The 14,352-nt window shown below is 39.0% G+C and overlaps 1 protein-coding gene across 2 annotated transcripts; it reads right to left on the reverse strand.

The window, feature by feature from the left end:
* Positions 1 to 2,402: 2,402 nt before the first annotated feature.
* ISL1 (ISL LIM homeobox 1) lies at positions 2,403 to 14,238 on the reverse strand. Of its 2 annotated transcripts, none has more exons than XM_074282547.1 (6): positions 14,069 to 14,218; positions 13,078 to 13,267; positions 9,778 to 10,037; positions 7,196 to 7,479; positions 5,619 to 5,786; positions 2,403 to 2,866 (listed from the first exon to the last, which is right to left on the reverse strand). In XM_074282547.1, the coding sequence occupies exons 1-6, from the start codon at positions 14,094 to 14,096 to the stop codon at positions 2,750 to 2,752; spliced, it is 1,047 nt and encodes a 348-aa protein (XP_074138648.1). In that variant the 5' UTR covers positions 14,097 to 14,218; the 3' UTR covers positions 2,403 to 2,749. The 2 variants fall into 2 exon arrangements, with proteins under 2 accessions (XP_074138648.1, XP_074138649.1); XM_074282548.1 differs by having other exon boundaries at positions 2,404 to 2,866; positions 7,196 to 7,482; positions 14,069 to 14,238.
* Positions 14,239 to 14,352: the final 114 nt, after the last annotated feature.

The following is a 14,352-nucleotide window of genomic DNA, read 5'->3' on the forward strand; positions in this document are numbered from 1 at the left end:
TCCCCCCTAGAAGCAGGTTTAGAGACTGTGGGAGCTACTTTAGAGAGATAGGGGACTAACGCAACCTAGACTAAAGCGTCTTTAGCTCCCACCCCCACCCACTCCCAGAGTTACGAACGCAATGCAAAAGTCCATTTATGAGAATGGGTTTCTGGTCATACACGCACTAAAGGGTAAGGTAGAATTCATATTTATTGAAAGAGTTGTCAAATATTCCAAACGGCATTACAGTCGCGCATACAAAAATGAATCTAATTTCCAACGAATTGAAAATCGTGAAGGGGCTTTGGAGAAGGGGGGAAGGGGGCAGGGTGGAGCCTTGCTTTGCCTGTGTAGGCGCAGATGAGTTCTACCTAGCTAGATAAAACAGAAAAGAAACTGGGGAGGAAGGGGGAAGAGAAAAGAGAGAGAAAGGTGGAAATGGATAGGAAGAGAGCTGCCTTTGCGTGACTCTTCGTATCTAGCTCGTACCAGATGGCAGTTTCGGATCTGGCTAAAAATTTAGTTGTGGGAGAAGGAGAGCAGATAGAGGGAAAGCTGTGTAAAAAGATCACAAGCCGATTGCCCCCCGTCACGATAGGAGCTGGTAAATCTCGAATTTGGATACCCTGGGGTGCAGGCGGCTCTTCCCCAAGAGGGAGACTTTCTGCCACCCCACCCCCAAGTTATTCCTCTTTTGACAATTATTATGGGAACGAGGGAGAGGAATTAAGGAAGAAAGAAAAAAGCAAGAGGCAAGAAAACACACTGCTCCTTGGTTGGAGAAAAGATACTTCCTTGCTCTGTTCCCCCTAAACCAGGGATGCAATATTTCTCTATCGACTGACAGCAGCCACTGATAAATAATGTTCATACCTGACTTGCCAAGCAAAACGCATCTCTTAGCAAGAGATTATACGTGAAATACTGGTTACTTCAACAGACTGAAGCAGGAGCGTTTGGTATACAGCACTTACTTAAAATAATAGTTCAAAGCCCTTTCTGGGCACTCTCCCACCTGTGTGTGTGTGTGTGTGTGTGTGTGTGTGTGTGTGTGTGTGTGTGTGTGTTTTGGGGGGGAAGGAGAGAGGAGAAGGGATATTGAAGAAAAAGGAAGGGGAAGAAGTAGGTAGGTAGCAGGGCAAGAGAGCAGCATCTAATTTTTCGAAAACCTGTAACATCACAGCGGAGTGCTAACGGCTTCCAACCAGCTTTGATCCAACTATTGAAACCGAAATTTACAAGCTGCACATTAACTACTTGCAATAAAATATCACACCTACTGTACTTTGTCAGGACCTGCATCGCATGCAATCTTTTATTTCCGGGTGCTTAGCTGCTAACGTGTAAACATATAAAAAGAGGAACCCTGAATCGGAGCACTGATTTCTTTTTCTATGCCAAATGTTTATTAGTGAAATTGTCCTGAAGATATAATTCTACATATGGCGCTTTTATTTCACATAATATTTAAGAAAAATGACAGAACACATAAGAATTAGACATAATTCAAAGACCACGGTACAACCTTTTTCTCTTTTTTTTTTTTTTTTTTTTTTTTACTTCAGCAAACAAAAAAAAATTAGTCAAATGACATGAAAAGTGGCAAGTCTTCCGACAATAAATAATAAATTACTTTATAATTTTTTCAATGCAAGAGCAAACAAACAAAAAAAAAAGTTCCTTTTTTTCCTCTTTATTTCCAGAGAGAGAAAACAGTCGTTTTAACCAATAACTATACACATCTTTGGGGGAAAAGTTCTTGGACAGACACAAGTCAAACACAGTTCCGAGACGCTTGTGGCAAAATAGAGGTAACCTTGTTGCAATGCTTTATAAATTGGTTTTTAAATCTGAATTCAAAAACCTTTAAAGTCGTTTCAGACTTCTTGTTAGAGGATGGATCTCAAAAAAAAAAGAGAGAGAGAGAAAGAGAGAGAGAGAGAGAGAGAGAGAGAGAGAGAGAGAGAGAGAGAGAGAGAGAGAGAGAGAGAGAGAGAGAGAGAGAGAGAGAAAGAGAGAAGAGAGAGAGAGAGAAAAGAGAGAGAGAGAGAGAGAGAGAGAGAGAGAGAGAGAGAGAGAGAGAGAGAGAGAGAGAGAGAGAGAGAGAGAAAGAGAGAGAGAGAGAGAAGAAAAAGAAAAGAAAAAGAAACCAGCTACAGGACATGCTAAGAGACCCAGGTTTCAAACAACCCCTTGTTAAAATCAACTAAAAACAGCGCAAACCAATGCAGCTCCATCTTCCTGCAATGAATCTTTCAGCCAAAAAGGCCGGTTTCTCTTCGAGATCTTTTGAAATCTCCTGGAGCTCTTGTTTGGCAAGGCAATGAATGACCAATATAGAAACAGCACCATTCGGGTTAGGATGGCCTAGAGAAATCTCTATTTTTGTTTAATTCTAGATGTACAGTGAAATAAAAAGGCTTTTTTTTTTTTTTTTTTTTGAGATCCGTGAATATAAATCCTCTACATTTTACAAATGTCTTTTTATTTTTTCAGTACTCCTATGATCATTGGATATCATTTTGTTGTCATTTCTTAAATTGGTTTGTTTTTGTTTGTTTTAATTCTAGTAAAATCCCATGATTGTCTTCACAGTGTTGCTACCATATCACCTTGTCATTAAAACAGACTTCGTGCATTTCATGGAGCATCCATTCTTAGATTCAGTTTTCATTAGTTGGTTGTTAAATACTTTTGTTTTGGAGTCCAACATTATAATTTCCCACTTTCTCCAACAGGGAAAAAAATACACCTGAATGAATGTTCCTCATGCCTCAATAGGACTGGCTACCATGCTGTTTGGTGTATCTGGGAGCTGAGAGGACATTGATGCTACTTCACTTCCAGTGGAATTTGAACCTGGCCCACCTTCCGAAAAATTGACCTACAAAGAAAAGGAAGAACAAAAGAGGCTATTCTTGTGTTTATGGAAAGAGATCCACATATATACTTCTGAATAAATATATGCATATTCATAGGCACATATGCCTATTAAATATATTTAAACTTGATAGGTGATAAACACATCAAATATATACATATAAATACACATACAAATGATATGTATGTTGAGAGCTGCATCTTCAGAGGCAAAATTCACAGTGATAAATTAAGGATTCATTTGGACTTATCTGTATCTGCCCTTCACTAAAATGTGTTTTATATGTGTATATACATACATTCATAATACATATGTTTATTAAAGAGATATGTTTAGTAAAGTATCAGTTTTGAAACACCTGAGAATAAACTGAAAACTTTGTTTCTAGGACTTTTTCCAAATCATTATCAATAGCGCACATTTATTGAGAGTTTCTCCTCTCCTAGACTATTTGAGATATTTCTAAGTATGATCATCTCTTAGGTACAGATGAAGAAAATGAAACCCAAAAGTAGAATTGATTCAAAGTCACATTCTAGGTAGAGGTGGGATTAAATCAGTTCTCTTGACACATAGTACAATGTTTCTATTGCTACTACCAGAGTTTCCTTTGAGGGCTTTCTTTCTAACGCTAACTGAATTCCCAACATTATGTTGCATTAAATTATTAATGAGTAAATGTGTTTTCTGTAGTGAAACTGTATGGCAGTGTCTCCATGCATGTACACAATAAAATTACCCTGCCGGCTACATGTTACTCTGGGAGCAGCTAATGTCTTTTCTCTATGCATCAAAGCCTCTCCCATGAATTGAGAAATACACAATAGGAATTCAGGTCCGATGAAGGAATATTCAGCAGATACCCAAAGGGTTGAGACAAAATCTTAAAGAGATCTCACTGGTTTGCTTTCTATCCAATAGCACATGGAACTACCATTCATTCATTCACTCATTCATTCATTCATTCATTCATTTATTTATTTTGTTTATATGTTTGTTTTCCATGTAAATGCTTGCTACAAATGTTAAGTTCCTCAAATTGCAGAGCAATTCAAAGGCTCTTTAAATAATGGACTTTAAAACATTTCTGGATAAAATCTCTTCCCCTCTCCTACCTCCTACTGACCCCATCTCTTACCTAACTTGAAAATATGGGTGGAAACATTGATATCCCTGGATCTCTTTTTTTGCGTGATAGTTTATCTGACCTGACTTAAAATAGCTAGAACTCTCTCAATCTTCATTTCAGGAACTTTAAAAATTTCAACCCATTAAAATGTTTGTAAAATCACAAGTTGCTTCTGTACATGTGTCTGATAATGAGATTGGCCTAGCCTAAGGGGAAAAAGGAATCAGGTTCTTGGTAGCCTATTTAACACTAATGGCTACTGGTCAATGGCCTACCTGCACAATGTGAAGTTTACATTTAGAGCTAGAATCTCCTTTTGGAATAGAAGAAGTTTTTTAAAGTGTTGGATTTTGTACATAATAATTATATGATGTATTCTTCATTATTAAAGAAAATATATATCATATATCTACATGTGAAAATAAGTTTATCTAGCACAACAAACACAACTATTTTTACAATAGTACTTTGAAGTATTATTCCCACTTTGCAGATAAAGAAAATGAAACTCAAGAAAGTAAATAACTTGCCCATTCTCACTGTTTTATAGGCCAGAATGATTATGAATCAACTGAGTATGAGAAGTTTGTTTTTCATTTATTTTTCCTACCTCACTATATTGCCTTTCCACAATTAAGAAGATTACCTTATTCTCGCAAGGTCAGTGTCCTCAATACAGCTACTGGACTAAAGTCCTTTCTTTTAGCTCTAAGATCCCATGTTAAAATATTCAATTTCTTATAACCCAAAGAATTAAGGCTACACTTATTATTGCAGCTGAATTGTCACAGTCAGCAGAAATTCAATTAGGAAAAGTTTACACTTTATACTTCTTTTCCTTTCATCTAAGAAAACTCCTTCAAGCTAAGTAAAAACTCCCAGCATGCATGGATTAAGCATGCATCTCTTCTGCTTATTTACTTCTAACATGTAATTCATAAATGCATATTGCATTTGTATACATGTACTTGAGAATCATTTGTACATATCAAAATCATATTCCTTTTAGCTTAAGTTCATAACATAAAGTAGGTAAATTGAACAATGTTTCTCTGTATATTTCACCCAGAAAGTTAAGATGCCTACAATTGGTTCATATTATATTGCATTGATCATTTATTTTAAAAACTGCTTATTTTAGTATTCAGATATATTATAACCTTGAAGCAGGAGTAGGAGAAATGACTTTATAAAAAGCAGATTAAGTGCTATAATGATCATAAGCAAAATACATCCTTCTCTGGTGAGGCATCAAACTGAGTTTGTCCCTAAACTAGACTTGAGTAATAGAAATATCAGTCAATCTATATCTTCAAATTACACAATGCTATATAAAACACCTATAGTAGTCAGTTTTTCATCTCCCTTATCCTCAAACCCCCTCCCATTTTTCTCCTCCCTCTGACTCCAAGACAAAGCAAGCAACTGTCATTTTTTCCTTCTTTCCTTCCTTCCCTCCTCTCCATCTCACAGTTCATCTCTCTCCCTCCCTCCCTCTCTCTCTCTCTCTCTCTCTCTCTCTCTCTCTCTCTCTCTCTCTCTCTCTCTCTCTCTCTCTCTCTCTCTCTCTTTCTCTCATTTCTATCTCAGGAATCCAGTCTTCTCAGACAGGGAGCTGACACTTACCAGTTGCTGAAAGGCAGGCTGATCGATGTCACTCTGCAAGGCGAAGTCACTCAGTACTTTCCAAGGAGGCTGGTAACTTTGCACCTCCACAGGGTTAGCCTGTAAACCTCCATCGTGTCTCTCTGGGCTAGCAGCCACCATCGGAGTTCCTGTCATCCCCTGGATATTCTAGAAACAAGTCCCCCCACCCAGTCCCCACACGTTAATGAACTGGCCTACCTTCATAGTCCAGGACTGCTAAGCAAACAGGCCTGTGGACTATCTTATCTCTAGAGTTGCCTTTATTGACTCAGCTAATCTGCAGTGAGCATAGATGGTAGCTGTATTTCAGTTTATCCTAATTTCCTGCACTAGAAGTATTCTGAAAGTAATTTCAGGTCTGGTTTGACCTTAAACTAAAAGTGTCTGGGGGTTTCTTTTCTCTTTTTCTCTCACCAGGTAATTAAGCATCTATTTAAGCATTTGCCCTACAGTGCACATTCACATCAGACAGATAGAGAAATAAAAAAGGAGACTGGTTTCTTTTGACTTCCCAAATCGTGGTTTTCCTTGGAGGTTTGAGCTGGTTCCCATGACCTCTCTTCTTTAAGCCCCACCTATTTTCAGGTTTCCTGCAAAATCTTATTTGAGGTTGGCTTCTATTGTGAACAATTGAAGGCCAGAGTACCACAGGAGCTGGCCAACCAAGTTTATTAACAGCTACAGAATTTAATGAATTCACTAATGGAATCTAAGGAGCAAACGAAATTCCATAACTTTCATCCTCTCCACCCCCAGACCTGATCCCCAAACTAGGGCCTGGGAATCAGATCTGTTTCCAAGATCCTCGGTTTGATTCCATTAAAATTTAAACAAAAACAAATAATGAACCCCACTTCTCTAAGTGAAATCACTTTAGATCAACAACATATTTGTGTGTGTGTGTGTGTGTGTGTTTATCAGTGTCTATATTGTGCTCTTGTGGTAATCTCACATATTACTGAACTGCAGAACACAACAGCAATATTATCTCTTCTTTCTCCTCTACTCTATTCACCTACATACATGTGATTCAGAATAAAGGATGAGTTAAGTATCCTAAAAAGTAGAGTTCCAGATCCCCTCATTCTTCTGAAAACCGATTATCTTTTTCTATTCCAGGAACTATAAAGTCTGAGGAAGAAATTCCTCACTGGTTCTTGGACAATTCTGTGGATTATGTCTAATGTATCCCAGACTACTAGAGAAACCAGTGGACCCTAAACCTCCATCAAAAAGAGGTTTCCAGCAATCACACAATATCCCTGAAGAACATAGGGGAGAATTGAAGGCTGCAGCTCATCCACAGGCAACCATTTTGATATCTCTTCTGTACACAAAAATCTATCCCACACTAGCTGGAAACAAAGCTCCATATAAAGTTGGTTAAGGACTGCTTAGGGAATCTTTGTACTTCAGGAAGTTTCTCTACTCTTCCTATAATACAGGCTTCCTGTACTCTTTCCTCTCCCTTCCTATGCTCCTCTTCTTTTCCACTTCTCTTATCTCTAGGAAAGAAAGTAGGTAAAAAGAGAAATAATAAGAATGGGGCCACTTACAGTTTTATCATTAGGTTGTTGCTGTTGGAGCTGTTTCATCATGATGCTCCGCTTTTTGTCCTTACACCTCTTATTTTGAAACCAGACCCTGATCACTCGGGGGCTGAGGCCAGTCATTTCCACTAGTTGCTCCTTCATAAGAGCATCAGGTCTAGGGTTGGCAGCATAGCAGGTCCTCAAGGTGTGGAGCTGTTTTTCATTAAGAACCGTTCGGACTCGGGTGGTCTTCTCGGGTTGTTTGTGAACATGGGGCCGCAAAGCTGGCTGCCTTGCAGAGATGGGTTCTGCTGTAAAAGAAGAGGGATTCTTATAGGCAAAGTAAGAAAGATTCCTGCAACTTGGGGTGGGATAACTGACACTGGGGAAGGGACAGCAAGTAAAAGGTTGGGATCCACTTAATCAAGCTTTGTTAATAATTTCTCTTTTTTCAATGGGATTTATATGACAATTCTAATTTATTTTCTGATCAGATGGATAATGAATGGGACAGGGTGAGATGGATGTGGAAATTATTGGGGGAAGGGAAAGGGGAAATTAAATCTGTTTTTCTCCTAAACAAACGTCAATGCTGAATAATCTGGGACAGTAAATAGCAACATTTGTCCCCAATCTGGATCATTGCATAGCATCAAAAAAAAAAAAAAAAAAAAAAAAAAAAAAAAAGGTTCATTTAAAAAAAAAAAAAATCACTTCCCCTTACAACCTCTAACCCAAGTATGCATATTTCAGTATTATTTCTTCTTCTCCCCCTGGGTTTCAATTGAAATCCATTCTAAACACAATCCAGACCCCTCCTATAATATGCTTGTTCCCTACAGGTTTATGTTTTGAGGACAGAAAGATAAGGATGGTTGTCCTTGACACCTGGGGCTATTGGGTAACTACTTTTGAAGAGACAGTCAAAGGAAGGCAAAGGCAAAGATTTGAAAGTGGTTAAGTCCTCAAAGAAATATACAACAAATTAACTCCAAAGAGAATATCTATGAGGAGATAAGAGAATTTTGCCAAAGTTCGGTGAAACTCATGCTGGCTATTCCAAAAAAAAAAAAAAAAAAAAATGTTGATGCATGTGATCTCCCAGGTACCTGTGTATGTGTGCTTATGATCCTAGTCCTATTGTTGTTGTTGTTGTTGTTGTTTTACTCTAATGTTAAATATGTTTGAATATTTCAGAATTGTTTCACTCATAGGAAAAGGAAACTAAAAATGTTTGCTCATTACATTGTCTGAACTCAAGATAAATGGCTGCTGTGAAGCCATGTGCCCTACGGCAAGATAATATTTTGTTCTCTTTTACTGTTTTCCCCAAGAAAAGTATTTGCTGCATACAATACATGTTGCCACCCTTGTCTCTGCCCCTGTATAAGCTCTTTTCAAATCCCTGGCTACAACATGCACAAAGATCTCTGAGTGCTGCCCGAAGGCAGAGAGGGGAGGACAGTGGTTTTGTCACGTCCTGTGTTGTAGGTAGACTGACAATTAAAAACTATGAACACTTCAAGACAGGAAGGTTTGGTTTTGTAAAACATTCCTTTGCTTCATTGCCCATGGCCTGAGTTCCTGCCAACCTTTCTTTGTTCTAATCATCACCACCCCTTTCCCTAGGAGAATCGTCCTACATTCTGCAAGCTACAAAATATTCTATACAATGCAAGGGTTCAGTCCCCCACTCCCAACCTAGACTCAGTTAACTCCTAAGTTAGGGCCAGTCTAAAACGAACTATGCCATACTGAAAATGAAATTCTTGTCAAATCACATAAAACTGTTTCAAAGAGTCAGACCTGCTTTAAAAAGCAATTACTGCAGATTAGCTTGTTGACAGTTTTAAATTACAGCCCTGAGTACCGACCTGCAATTATTTAATCTCTATCTTTTCGGTCACCCTTTTTTGTCAAAATGTTGAAAATAAAAACTTCCTTCCGATCTGGGGCTCAGAGTCTCAATATTCACCAGCTTAGCTTTCTTCCTAACCTCTAACTTGGAAAAGGTGGAAGCTACAGAGCTAAAGGTCTCAACCCCTCTAATTAGACAGGCACAGGGAAATTACCAGGTGAGGCAGTGACGCGTGTTTACAGCGTGCTTTGGAGGATAAAAATAATCTGAAGTTCTATAAAAGTCATTTGCCTATGTATATGCACAGACTGTAAAGACATGCACTTATACATAGGTAAGTATACGTTGTGTAACTGATATAGATGTGCTGTGTGTGTATATGTGTGTGTATAAGTATAGATTGTTTATTTGGAGGAAGAGAAGAGAGAGGGAGAGGGAGGAGAAGAAGAGAGAGGGAAAGGAGAGGGAGAGAGGCGGAGGGAGAAGAAAGGAAGAGAGAGAGAGAGAGAGAGAGAGAGAGAGAGAGAGAGAGAGAGAGAGAGAGAGAGAGAGAGAGAGAGAGAGAGAGAGAGAGAGAGAGAGAGAGAGACAGCAACAAAGTTTTTCTCTCCATTTAATTGATGATCTGTTGTGCTGCTGGTATTACTCAAACTATTGCAAGAAGCTTCTGTTTCTCCAAGGAGGTGGATAGGACTCAGGCCTTTAGTTTCCGCTTTATTCATGCCATCCCCCGAGGACTGAGAAGTACCTGCCATTTGCAGCGGCCGCGCAGGATGAAGGGGACTCAGAGGGTCGCCGGCACCTAGACTGGCTCTCTCTACTACATCGTGGTCAGCCCGGCAGAAAAGGCCGTCTTCCCGCAGCGCAAACTCGTCCCCGGGGATGAGCTGACGGCTGCAGGCCACGCAGCGGAAACACTCGATGTGGTACACCTTGGAGCGAGCGCGCATCACAAAATCGTTCTTGCTGAATCCGATGCTGCACTTGGCGCACTTTATCCCGTATAACCTGAGCGGGGCACCGTATGGGAGAGAACAAGGTGGTGTAAAAAGGTTTTACTTCATTCATTTCCCCACCTCACCAATCTCACCACTATTCTTTCTACAATACTCTACTAGCACTAGCATACAGAGGCCAAAAATGGACAAGAAAGATAAAATGATTCAGTTTTATCACAAGACAGAATCTCTCTCTCTCTCTCTCTTTCTCTCTCTCTCTCTCTCTCTCTCTCTCTCTCTCTCTCTCTCTCTCTCTCTCTCTCTCTCTCTCGCACACACACACACACACACACACACAGACACACACAATAGAGGCACATATATATGTGTATGTGTATATAAAATTTTTCTTTTTCTGTCTTATTCTTCTCTTTCTTGCCTGCCTCTCTGCACACACTCATTGATCTCAGGATACCGTGGGAAATTTCTTGATATATTAGAAAACTCAGTTTACTCCCCAGTCCCAGAGTTATGAAGCAGAACAGAGAGAAGAACCAGGTTATCGGTCAATCCGGCTTGTCTAACCTTCTCTTCTGTTTCCTCCCTCCCCTCCCCCAATTTCGTCAAACCGGAACTTGTCTAAGGCTACAGCTAAGGGTATCCCTCAAAGTAGAAAACAAAGGTTGAGAGGAGTGACTGTCAAGCCTCTGCTCGCGCGCAGATATACACACAAACACAGAGACATATACACAAGCACTGAAGGACATCTCTGAGATGTTCTATATTCTCTTCAGCACAACATACAGCTCCAGGGACTTTCTGAAACTTTTTCCTTGGGGATCACCATCTACAGAAAGTGCCTTCTCCATCCTATTCTTTTTTAGTCATTTTGCTTCTGCTGCTCGGGCTGATTTTTAAGTCACTGAAGCGTTTACCCAGACATCTCAGCTTGCACGAAAGCTAGGAGGCGATCGTAAAAACCGAAAAGAAAAGGCACCAAATAAAGACTTCCTCCCTGACATTTCAACACCAAGGGGCAAACAAACAAGTCACCTCGTTGGTTTAATGCTGGTTGCATATTCACATGACCTTCTGTCTCTCTAAAAGTAATGGGGGAGGAGGGCATTCACACCAGGAGAAAGAATGAAACGGTGTGTGTATGTGTGTGTGTGATTCACACAAAGAAAGAAGGAAAACGCAAAGAAAAGAGAAGATATCTACTTAAGAAACATATCTACTTTGTTCTCCAGTTCAACCTTTTTACCTTTGAAGAGTTTATTCCAAAAGTATATCAGCTTTAAGAAAGTAAAGATTAAAAAAAAAAAAAAAGTTTTTTAACAGAGAAAGGGGGATGGGCGATGGGTAAGGTCGAGTAGTTTTGCAAATGTGAGTCCAAAATTAGGCACACGTGTGCCTGAGAACAACTTGGGGGGGCGGGGGGATGTCATATCTACACATTGAAGTACAGTGACTGAAAACTTCTGCTTGTGTTAAGTGAAAGATCACTCTCCAGACTCCTAAGTTCATGAGCAAGACAATCGAATAAACAAGAAAAATGGCTCAGTTGTCAAATGCTCCAAGGTTCAAAAGTTTGTTTCCCCGCCCCTTAGTGAACTTTTTAAAAAAATTTTCCTATAAAGTTGATTTTTTTTTCTGAATATAATCATACATCTCTTTTTCTATAGAATGTTAACATCCTTTTCTCTGGTCCTATTTTGAGGACAAAAACATATAAAACTTTTTGACATTGAAATTCCCGGCACCCTCCTCCTCCCCATTTTCCCTGTGGAGTTTTACTAGCTTTTGACACAATAGGTCATAGAAGATGCATTTTGTTTTGTTTGTTTTTAGCCTGAGAGGAAATACATCTTGAAAGACATACTTCAATCATAGGAAAACTTTGAAATTATCATTTTTACAAGAATCCTACAATTATAATACACATTAATAGGTACTGAAGAAATTTTTGGGACAGAAATTGGGATATTTTGCTAGGGAAAATATAGGGGATAATAGAAACTTCGGAGGCATACGGTATGCATTCTATTTTTAAATGCAGTTTTCAAAAACCTCTTTAGAAAGAAAAAAAAATCCTTTTCTTTGTGGTTGCTACAGAAAGTTCTTTGCCACATAAATAGGTCAAGGGATACATTCTAGGTGAGTAATAACTTAATTTGGCAATCCAACAAAAACTAAAAGCATAGGCGAAAGTTGGTTTTAGTCGTGTCAGTATTGGGCAGTCATTCATTTTATCAGTTACCAGATTTTAATGTGAGAAAGGAAGCAGTTCCATTATCTAAATATGCCAATTGTTCCCGGACAGATGATGGGCAATTTGATCTGCTCTGTCTAATTCATCAGTACAGATAAGATAAGAAAGAGAAGACAGTCAGATGTCACCAAAGGGTTAATATTTAAAAAGATTAAATGTCAGGGTTTGGTTGTGGGTTTTTTTTTTTGTTTTTTGTTTATTTTTTTGGGGGGGTTTGTTTGTTTGTTTGTTTTTTGGTTTTTTTGTTTTTTTTCTTTTGTCAGAGAATATGTTGGTTCGTTCTTAAATATTCCAGGGCAAGAATATTCGCCATGTAGATAACGAGCAATTAATTATCTCCTCTTTGGGCTTTTAAAGTTAATGCTGAAATTTGGTTTATTCCTCTCCCTCTATTCTAAGAGCTTATTACAAGGCCACTAGACAGATTTTTTTTTTTTGGGGGGGGGTGCTCGTATTTAACTTAAGAAATATAAACTTCTTAAAATTCAACTAAGCTGCCTATATTTCAAAGCTTCCAATTATCTGCCCAGGAAAGTTGACTATATCTATTCTAAAAAAAAAAAAAAAAAAAAAAAAAAAAAAAAAAAATTCTTGAGAGAGAGGAGGGGTCTGTAGGAGCCACAAATTACAGAATGTTTTTCTTTTAAAAAATCACTGTGCACTTTTAAAAAGTTAAGTGAATGGCATTGCTTAATTCCTGGAATATCTTTAAAGAGTAACTTTTCACTTTTTGGACATCTACGGAGTAAACTCTATTGGGGAAGGGGGGAAAGGTCATCTTTGCAGGGAGAGGGAAAGAGAAATCTAATAAAATAAGAAAGCAGTGTAAAAGGCATACCTGATATAATCTCTTTTACAGTAGGTTTTACCATCCCTAACAAAGCATGTGCAGGTCTCGTCCAAATACTGATTACACTCCGCACATTTCAAACATGCCGCATGCCATTCCAAATCCGGAGAAACCCTCAGAATATACTGATCGTGAATTTGATTGCCGCAACCAACACATAGGGAAATCAGACGTTTTTCTGAAATGAAAATAAATACATGATTGACTAACCGTTTACTCTCCTACAGAGATAAACACACTTTTAGTGTCGTTCCCTTATAGGGAGTACTCGTTGAGCTTTTTTTTTTTTTTTTTTTTTTTTTTAAGCGTATTGCACTTTTGGATGGTAATTGAAGTGTGCCATCAAAACCTTGACTCATTTAAAAAGGAGGCGGAACATATGTAAAATGCAGATCTGAATAGTCTACATTCGTAAGCCTAGCACGCAATCAAAACTGTTCATTTTGTATTTATTTTCCGCCTTTGCAATAACCATTGGCAAAGCTTATGTATAAGTCAAGTCAAAGAAAAGGTTTTGACTGGAAGCGTTAAGTGAACGGGAGGGAATGTCTACACTTTCCATTAAGCACGCTCTTAAATATAACCCAGGACTCGATATTGTTAGCAAGATCAGACATCAATGCAGTTGTCACCCGCTCTCGTTTGCAAGTCTAATGCTAATTCACATCTCTGGGTATTGTATGAGCAGGCAGACCTTTAGAGGCTACCCTCCTAAAAGAGCTTGGATTCCCGTGGAGGGAAACCATCGCTTAGCACCCAAGAACGCCTGGAAGGAGGTGGTGGTGAGAAAACAGGCACACAAGAGTAATTCAAACCCTAGGTACGATCAGACTCCCCAAGATAAGAACCGATAGCAAGCATGCAGGCATGGAGACAAAGATAAAAAGCAGCTTTCCCTCAAGTCAACAACTCAAGTTCAGTAGAGCTACCCGGCACAATAACAGCACATTGATTCCAACAAGGTAAAATTTCCTCTTACTTTTTGGTGGATCTCCCATGTCTCCCATATCTGTAAGAGGGTGTAATGTCCACAGTGAAATGGTGGTTGTACAGTTGACTAAAAGACCAGAGAGGAGGTTGGAGCTGGTGCTAAGTGTGAAATATTGGTCACTGTTGTTGCAAGGGTGAGAAACGCTGCAGGCTTGTGCTGCGCTCTAGCTGATCAGTCCAATTTAAGCCCGAGTAGTTTGAGTAGAAGAGGCGCTGCTTCGTCGGACTCAGTGCGGCTCGGGCACCTCTCTTCCTTATCTCTTACTCAAACTT

This window comes from Sminthopsis crassicaudata, chromosome 1, assembly GCF_048593235.1.
Source record: "Sminthopsis crassicaudata isolate SCR6 chromosome 1, ASM4859323v1, whole genome shotgun sequence".
Classification (NCBI taxonomy): domain Eukaryota; kingdom Metazoa; phylum Chordata; class Mammalia; order Dasyuromorphia; family Dasyuridae; genus Sminthopsis; species Sminthopsis crassicaudata.

What these genes read in the sequence shown, in the direction of transcription:
- ISL1 (XM_074282548.1), bottom strand. Translation starts at nt 14,096, where the DNA reads ATGGGAGACATGGGAGATCCACCAAAAA. An exon ending in AACAACCTAATGATAAAACT is followed by an intron (nt 5,787 to 7,195) that starts GTAAGTGGCCCC and finishes ACTTGTTTCTAG; the next exon opens with AATATCCAGGGGATGACAGG. An exon ending in AGCCTGCCTTTCAGCAACTG is followed by an intron (nt 2,867 to 5,618) that starts GTAAGTGTCAGC and finishes TTTTCTTTGTAG; the next exon opens with GTCAATTTTTCGGAAGGTGG.